The sequence below is a fragment of the Pagrus pagrus genome (genome assembly GCF_965226575.1).
Source record: "Pagrus pagrus genome assembly, chromosome: 21".
Classification (NCBI taxonomy): Eukaryota; Metazoa; Chordata; class Actinopteri; order Spariformes; family Sparidae; genus Pagrus; species Pagrus pagrus.
This window is the reverse complement of record NC_140208.1, coordinates 13,818,283-13,827,726: the sequence shown is the minus strand read 5'-3', so window position 1 is coordinate 13,827,726 and position 9,444 is coordinate 13,818,283. Positions and strand designations below refer to the sequence as shown.

The 9,444-nt window shown below is 40.8% G+C and overlaps 1 protein-coding gene across 1 annotated transcript in view; it reads right to left on the bottom strand.

The window, feature by feature from the left end:
- Positions 1-41: 41 nt before the first annotated feature.
- mmp25b (matrix metallopeptidase 25b) overlaps positions 42-9,444 on the bottom strand; it is an 11,670-nt gene continuing 2,267 nt past the window's right edge. Inside the window, exons 4-10 of the mRNA XM_084341781.1 lie at positions 7,612-7,916; positions 7,239-7,418; positions 5,476-5,560; positions 5,129-5,211; positions 4,812-4,964; positions 3,808-4,101; positions 42-2,987 (exon numbers count right to left, since the gene is read on the bottom strand). Coding sequence (XP_084197907.1) covers positions 2,728-2,987; positions 3,808-4,101; positions 4,812-4,964; positions 5,129-5,211; positions 5,476-5,560; positions 7,239-7,418; positions 7,612-7,916 — 1,360 coding nt within the window. The 3' untranslated portion in view covers positions 42-2,727. The remainder of the gene's footprint in view (positions 2,988-3,807; positions 4,102-4,811; positions 4,965-5,128; positions 5,212-5,475; positions 5,561-7,238; positions 7,419-7,611; positions 7,917-9,444) is intronic.

Below are 9,444 nucleotides of genomic sequence, written 5' to 3'. Positions count from 1 at the left end.
ACACAACACAAACAGGAACGTATATATTAAGATTTCTGACATTTTAATAAGGATATTTTATATAATACTCACGTAAAAATTGTTGATTTCTTGCATAAAGACCTGCAGCTACAGTACAGCATATATTTATAGAGACTATATCTGGCCTAACCTGAGAAAAAACATTCATTTTGATCAACAAACCCCGAAATCATACTAACTTTAAAGGTCCAATGTGTAGGATTTAGAGGGATCCATAGACAAAAACTAGAATATAATATCTAAAATTGTTTTCATTTGTGTATAATTTCTTAAAGCTAAAAATCCTGTTTTTGTAAGTGCTGTGTCATAGAAAACTGGATGTGTTTCAGTTCCTTGAAGACGTTTCACCTCTCTAACTAACTGGAGGGGAGTAAGGACACACCCAAACAGGGTGTCAAAGCCTGCAACTCTCCTCCAGCTAGTTAGAACTGAAGAGCTGAAACGTCTTCAAGAGACTGAAACAAGTCTGGTTGGCTACAATATAGCACCTAGAATTACCATGACCTGGATGTCTTTGTATGCTTTGAATGTGTCTTTGATATCTTCAAACTGAGCAGGTCCTCTTGCACAGTCCTTCATGATGCACCGCTGTGTTTCTGCAGTAGCCCAGAACTGACAAACCAAACCGGCTCGAAAGAGGGCCTGTCGTATTTCAATATGTTTTTAGTGGCAACTGGGGCAGGGGGAGGCAAGGAGTCAACACCAGATGGCACTAAATTTCACACAGTGATGGAATGTAACTAAGTACATTTACTCAAGTAATTTTGAGGTACTTCTACTTTAATCAAGTATTTCCATTCTCTGCGACTTTATACTCAGGATTGGGAGGGTTACTTTAAGAAAGTTACTAATTACCTGTTAAACTCAATCCACAATATTAATGTAATGTAAGTTGACTACTTTCCATTACTTTTGAATGACCTAAATACCAAACATATGCAAATAAAGAGAATATTAATATCAATTAAATGACTTTTATTTAATCTTAATACACGAGTGTGTATTCTGTGAGAAAACACTTTTTTACAAATGTATCTGTAATCTAATAACCTCTTTTTTTCCCTGTAACTTTAAAGGAATACAGTCAAGTTTTCTTTTTGTATCCTAGTTATGTAATCCCATTACATGTATTCTGTAACTCCCCAAGCCTGCAGATTGCACGCAAAGTAGATCAAATTTAAAGTAATTACTTTTACAGCAATTGGAAAAAACACAAACGCTGATTCTGATCTGATCTGATAATTGAAAAGAGCATTAAACGTTTGACCCGTAGAAGTATATACATCCTTAAAATTGTATGAATAATTTTACTTTTGCTTATACTTTTGATAGGTACATGAAATATTAGATCCTATAAGACTGTTTCTATTACCTAGAAGTAATATTTTAACACTGTTACTCAAGTATGACTTTTGGGTACTTTTTACAACACTGATCTTATACACTGGACCTTTAAGCATGAAATGATTTACTGGATTACCTCCGAAGAGCTTAGCTCCACCTCAAAATCACAGTGACAGAATAAAACAAATTTGAACAATCAAATAAAAAAGCAATGATTTTTGCACAACAGCAAATCAGTAAAGAAGAAGTAAAATATAAAAAGCTTGAATGGTTGTGTCGCTGTTTCTGTTTGGTCATATTGCTCAATTTTCGCTCTTTTCCATATTTTTTCAGTAGCTCATGGGTATATGTCACTCAGTGGCTAGCTGTGTTGTGGGGAATGTACATGCCGGGTTTTGAGTTTAACAAACACAAGCTGTAAACACGCTTCAGTGTGTAAAAATCCCAGTTACCTGCCTTTTCCCACCTGCAGTCTCATCTACCAGCACAACTGTTTCCCGTTTCCTCATTATCTCCCCCTGCATATACTGTATATCAGCCCTCTTTCCTTGTTGACCGCAGCTTGTTCCTGGTTTCTCTTGCCAGCTTAGTTTGGCCGTGTGGACTGTTTACCTGCTGTGAACTCTGCTGTGAACTCTGCTTTGAACTCTTGCCAATTAAAAAGCTCTGCCTACGAGTGTCTGTGTTCAGAAGCTGCACGACAACGATTCCATTTCCATTTCGTTTTGAAATTACTCACATGTACAACTCAAAAATTTGAAAAACCACATGACAAAACATGTTTCTTATTCATCTGGCTTCACAATCAAGTTTGATTAACCAAAGCATATTCCTGTTTGCACTCTAAATATAAGTATGTGTGCACACGCATAACTCTGAACTTTTAAAAAATGAGCTCTGATGAAGAAATTGCACTTCAGTGTGTTTGTGTTGCCTGTTTGCTGTCCAAACATTGGGTGCTTGTGTAAGGTCTCATTATGAGGGAGTGCTGGATTGCTGGATTGGATTTCCATACATTCTCCTATACAGACTGTATGTAACCCAATACTCACTCTAGAAACAGGAGGGGCTGAAATCTTATACCAGGGTGGAGAGAGGGAACGCAAGACGGACTATTTTTTACGGTTCAGCAGTATGTTGTGATAAGGTACGTATTTATACTGACATAGGCCTTATGTTGAACTATTAGGCGGGTGTTTAACATAGGCTTTTAATGACACTGGCATGTAACTTGAAACCAACTAATGGGCTGTAATCTAAGGTGAGTGTATGATGATGTAAAGAGCCTGCATTACCCTCGAGTGGAAAAAAACAGGAGTAGTACAAAAACATCCTGCAGCCACACATTTCAAACTCAGGTGTCTATTTTCTAATAAACTCACTGATTACCAATATAACAGAGATCGGGAGGAGCCAGCTGCTTCTTTTCAATGAAGATGAACTGTTTAGTTCACAGAGGCACGTCTTTGGGTTTCCTGTCCCGACTGGAGTGGAGGTTGTGGCCGCCGGAGCCGGACATCTGAGCCAGTCTACGGCGATGGATTTAGGAGTGACGACTTCTTGGTTCAGTCCTCCGTTCTTCAGCACCCAGTAAAGGTTGTCCTTGAAGAAGTAGGCATCTCCTAAAAAGGAGCAGCAGTCAGTAATTTTGTAAATTTTTAACAGGGGGGATGGCTCAGTGGGTTAGGTTTTACATGCTTTAATGCTCACAAAACACATCAGTTTTCTCAGACAGCAGCACTGTATTCCCCCTTGAAATGCTGTTTCAGCACTTGTCTCTTTAAGCCATCAGGGAAAGTCATCATTCCCCTTAAAATGCCAACAGATTGCAAATTATAGGCTGACAAATATACATTGCATTGCACTGTAGTTTATCAGTATGTGATCATTTGCCATGAGGGGAGTGAGAAAGAGGAACAATGGGGATGTAATTTGGTCATTTTGCTAATGAGGGTGATGCACCAATGCCCCCCCCCCCCCCCCCCACTCACTCGACTACATCTATCTGGCAGCCATGCTTCTTACTTTTTGCAGCCACTTGTAAAAACATTGGTCTATAGTGGTCAAAAACTCCACAGGGACCATTAAAGTAAAAGACCTGAATATTTATTTCCCCACTGTTTAAAAAGTAACAAAATTAAACTCTAAAGATGAAGTTTATCAAACAGTCATCTGAGATGTATTTAATGTGATTTCCTGGTATTTTGTGCTTTTTATGTTTGGCTGTGTGGTTTGCTGTTATTCAAGTCAGACAAATGATCTAAGATCTTGACTTAATCATCTCGCCTTCATTGTTTTGACAACGCCTTCCGCCTTCCAACTAACCTGCGTGCGAGTGTTGAAATATGCCATCAAACAACCAACAACAACATTCTCTGTGGTTTTTGTTAGCACAGGTCACAGAAAGCCATCACATATTGACACCTCTGTACACAATGCTACCTTCGCCCCAGCTGATGATGTCATCCATGTGGTTTGGCACTCCTGCCCAGAGACTGTTGTCCCGTGGGTAGCCCGGCTCTGGCTGCATGTTTGTCTGTTCCCCCTTACGGCTTTCGTCAAACCTCCAAAACTCCCCACCGCTGAATAGGTAGGTCTTGCCGTTGTGGGCCCAGATGAAGGCTGCCTCCACCCTGTCCACCATCACCCCGCTCCTTCTCTTCATGTTCCATTCGGAGATGGGCCGAGGGTAGCCAGTCATGGCCACCGTGTCCTTGAAGACCCAGTATTGAGATCCTGGTCAGATGGAGGAAAGTTTGAGAATTTTAGGACGTGTTTGTTCAAGTTTAAGTCTGTCCTCGCTCTGGGAGGAAGAGAGAGGGTGGTCCGTATTTCATGTTACAGGAGGCAACATTTTTTGCTCATCATGATTCATTAGACAGCTGTTAGGTAATCGGTCTTGGCTGAAACCTTGAATGTGTGTTCTGTTGTCTTTGTGTTATTCATGTGTGGCTGAATGATTTATACTTATAAAGTCAAACATGTTAAACCAGTATAATTTACAAAGGCACATGTTGACTGTGCGTGTGTCCTTGAAGGCAGAGAAGTTGTACTAATCATTAGTTACCATTTAAGTTGAAGGTACACAAAAAGAGTAACTAATGCTTCAGTAATTAGTAATTAATGAGTCATTACTAGTTCGTGCTACTCAGCAGGCGGTTGGTAGTTACTCAGAACCCGTCTCATGAAGGATGTGGTCAGTATGTCTTTTCATAGATATTCGTGAAATAATATGACGACAAAATGATTCATTAGGCTAAACTTTCTACATGACTCATCCTCGTTTAAAAACCACCACGTCAAAAGTAGCATCATCATCGACAAGTGAGAAGAATCAACCGCATTCACAACCTCTAGTCACACCCTCTGCTTTGGCATGTTTTTGCCTTCGCTAAGATTAGATTCACCAAAGACACACCTAACCACCAGATTTTTTTGTCTCTTACCAATAAAGAAGATGATGCGGCTGTCGCTCTTCCTCTCATACACAGCGTCGATCTTGTTCGTTCCTTGCGGAAGTCCCATCCAGAAGTTTTTGATCTGAGCCGGATTGAGGGACACCAAAGACCCATCTCGCTTGGTTCTCCAGAAGTGTGCACCTTTCCAGGAAAAAAGAGTGAAAATGACCTACATGTGTGTAAATTCAGACATAGTATAGATGAAGAAGGGGATCACCCGTCTGTGTATAACATGCCAGGTCATTTTGAATATTTTTTTGTCATGTGAACAATTTAACATGATTTTGGAGATTTGACATCTTTACCTTTAAAAAAGAAGACCTCCCCCCTGATATTTGCCACTGCATCAAAGCCTCCCTGACAGCGCTCAGGGAACAAGGGCTCAGACCTAGGACAGAAAAGTTGAATCAAAACTCTGCAATTTGACAAAAAATTCACTAGAGGGTGCAACAAGACCAAACACCGCCACAGTGAGGATCGATCAGAGGGCTTTTATCTGCATCCACTTGTCTTAAATTACAACATCATCATTCATTTGCCTTAGATTAAACTGAGTGCATTGATAGGATATTCATAGTAAATGCAAATGGTAAGTGCATATTATCCAGGTGGATATGCAGTAGCTGTTTATCTTCCCTCTGACTCCACTCACGGCTGTGTTGCTCTGGGAGGAGGTGGACTGGGAAGGCGTGGGAGGTCCGGATCAACCCCACCTGGTGGCCTCTCGTCCTTCACACCTACAACAGAATGGTGACAGCAGACAAAGTTGAAGAGGCGGTGAAAGCTGATGAAAAACCGGCAAGCAGTTGACATTCTTCTCAGTGGCCGGAAGAAGTTGACAAACAGGATGCAAACGCTATCTTAGGACACAGAAGGAAACTGATGTAAGGCGATGCATGAGTGCACCTTTACACACTTTAGTGCTACACTTTTAATTCCTTTATCAGAGGGTGGTTTCTGACTCATGATTGGGTTTTTATGGCCTTTTATATCATTTGTGGAGCGTTTTATTAAGCTATAATTCAAAATAATTTAAATTTGTAATTAACATTGAAGATTTCTTCTTAAATTCTAAATTATTAAACAAGCTGTCATCATATAAATTATAGGTAAACATCATTTACATTTTCTACTGGTTCAAGGCCACTTCTCTGTCTTTAGGAGGATATCACAAGACCACAGCCTACCATAAACCACCAATGGTCACGTTTATGTGGACAGTAAGCATTTAATACCTCAATAAATGAAGTGAAAGGACAATGCTGGACAGGTCAGAGGCCAAAAAGGAAACCTTTTTTCAGCCATGTTAGTTATGCAGGATATCAATATTGGTCAATCTGATGGCTTGTTGGTTCACCACTCTGGTCTACACTAAAACATTCAACACCACTGGATGGATTGCTAACTTGGTACAGACGTTCATGGTTTTGATATATGTCCCTCTTTTGGCCGTCATTAGGTTAGAATTTTAATTTGTCTAATAGTTTGTTTTGTGACAAAAATATATGCTTATCCAAGGATATTCCCATCAGCCTCAGCTGCAGTTTGTGTTAAGTGCTAAATATTTAATGTTAGCATGCTAGGAGGCTGAACTAAGATGGTGAACATGGGAAACATTTCCTGCTAAACACCAGTACAGCATGTTTGCTTTGTCACTGTGACCATGTTAGCATGATGATGTCGGCCTTAAGCTCAAAAGGTTAGGGTTAGGCATGACTCCAGACGCTTTTCTGTTTCATTTTACATTTTATGAACTTCTCCTACATCTTTTCTTTTCAATATTCCTTGTAGGTCAAATCATTTATACAGAATTTTAACTCAAATTATCAACAGAATGTAAAGAAATAACAGTGTTGATGTTATGATGTGTAGGTATTGTGTTGCAGGGATATCGACTGAATTAGCATGCTAACCAGCTAGCCCCCAGCCATCCCGTCCAAATCTCCTGTGCTAGTTAAACACCCACTCCCAACACTGGCCCTGAGCTCCCCAGTCTTGCCTGCTAGCTGCATGGCTAACTGAGCTAACCAGCAGTAGTTAGCAGCAGTTGGCATTTAAAGGAGTTAGTACACGTTATTCTTCATTTATCTGACCTATTTTCTAAGTCTGTTTCCGATTGATATGTGTGCCATCTACCCACCTGCACAGCTGGGTGGCTTTGCAGAAAACACAATTTTGATGAGAGGACAACATTTTTGACTGGGGAACAGTCTTTGATGAATAAAGCAAGTGAAGGCCTGCAAAACCATGTACAGCTGCAAAAATTCTGGTGAGTTTCATCTTTAAACTTAAATGACGATTTCATATCAGGCAAACACACCAACGCACATGAAAACCACCACAAATCAACACATGCTGTAAGTGGGACAGATGTATATGTGCTATAGAGTGTAGTCAGTCAAACTGGTTACTGACCGTACAGCTGTTGGATGGCCAGCTTGTCATCCAGGTCCAGCTTGAAGTTGAGAACGTCTTGCACAGCTCCCTGGTAGTACGGCCTCATGATGGACGGATCAGAGGAGGAATGGGACAAGCCCAGTGCGTGGCCAAATTCATGCACTGCAACTGTGAACAAGTCTGTGCTGCCGCTGTCACCTGAGGAAGTGTGAAGCTGTTACTGGATCACGTAAACAACCATGTATTTATAGTTCAACGCCACTGAATAAGCAGACAGACAAAGGACTCTGTTTCCTTTATATTCATTACTTTAGATCACTATGTCATTATAGTTTTTACATCAGACACATCCATCATGTATCCATCCATCATCATTTCAATCAGTAAATACCTCCATAGCTCCAGATCTCATCATCATCAAAGTGTGTGTCACCCGCCACTTCATCCCTGCCGGGGAAAAAGGCGTGGGCCAGGGTGCCACCCTGCCCGTCAAAAGGGTACCCGTCTTCGTGAAGCAAGCGGTTAAAAGACACTCTGATGTCCCCTCCAGCCGCCACCCCCCTGCTGTCAGTCGGCAGCCGACGGAAGTTCAGGGGGGCCGCGTCGCTCCAAGCTTTGAAGGCGCGAGTCAGGATGTTGTCCACCAAACTGGGTGCCAGTCTGGGTGAGGGGGCGGTCGATGGGTAGCTGTGGACACTGCGGACAGGAATAGATTTCAGATTTCAACACATTTTTTTACTTTTATCTTTTAATGATCTTCTGTTTAATGTGTCTTGTCTGGGAGGTTTTTGATCTGCCCTTTTTGTGTTTTTTGTTTTTTACCAAATATTATATATCATTTGAATGCATATCACGTTTTCAGTCGAGATTATGTTAACGTCTCAGACCTAAACGACTGAATAGGTTGACTGCCAGTGACTTTCAGAAACGAAATATATCACTTTTCCAAGAACAACATGACCGCTGCGGCTGCCTACGCTCACAGTTTGGTCAGTTTTGGGAAATCATTGTGTGTTGGCCTAAAATAACCACATTACTCTTGTAACTTCCTGTCAGCTATCGTTGCACCTACGCACCTTATCTACGTAAGTAAATTAAAATAACTCACTTCTGACTTTGGGTTTCACAGTGGGCCCAAAAACTGGCCTATACGGACTTTTCGCTCCTTATACTACTTCGCCTGACTTCCTCTGTCACTGGCTGATTTTGACTTTGATTGTGACTTTATGCACGTTCTCGAGTGCGTCATCTCAGTGACTATCTCTACTCCGCTAACATAGAGCAACAGTAGCTAACGTTAGTTTAGAAATGGAGTCCGTTAACGTAGATAACCGGCTTCCAGGACAACACAGACGTCCCACAGAGCCCGATTAAAGGTGCAAAAGTGATTCTGGAGAAAGAGAGTTGATTGTCGAGTTTCATTCCCAGGTCGTCAAATACTGACGGTTTGAGTTGGTAGGCCATGCAGCTGCGGAAAGTGTCAGTATTTGACGACTTGCAAATGAAACTCAATCATCAGCTATATTTCAAATTGCACCTTTAAAGGATGAGTCTGGTCAACAAATCCAATGAAAAGACCAAAACCAATGATGATACTATCCTACTAACTGCCTGACACAACGTTTGTTGTCCAAAAACTATTAAAAACACATCAAGGAGCCTCACTTTTGTTCTCAGGGACATTTTCCTTTTATGACTATAAACATGATTAATTTCAATCTTGTATACGCCTTCCTGTTGCTGTAAATTCTCACTAGAGCAACAAATGTGTACTAACCCGCAGCTGAAAATAGTCCTCAAAAACCGCTGTTGGCGTAACGCTTGGTAAAAACAAAAATTCCCAGCTGTTCTTGGAAATTACTGAACTCTTCCTAAAAATGAAAAAAATATTTTGTCTCCAGGAGCAGGGCCGTAGCCAGGATTTTTTTTGGCGTATTGCAAGGTGCAAATTTCACAATAAACAAAGACATTAGCGTGGTGGAAGCAATAAATCCAAACAATTTGTATGGGCTCGTGTAAATATTTGTCAGATTGTTGGATTAAAAAACAGATTTCCAGTCAAAATGCACACAGAGACACAAAGAAGTCAAAAAGCTTTTGTGATTGTGGAACAAAACACATACTTCCCCAAAAAAACAGACATGACATATAAGGCTATGATTCATACAGGGGAAGAGATAAAGCCACAATGTAACATGACAGGAAACATACTGTACCTCCATGT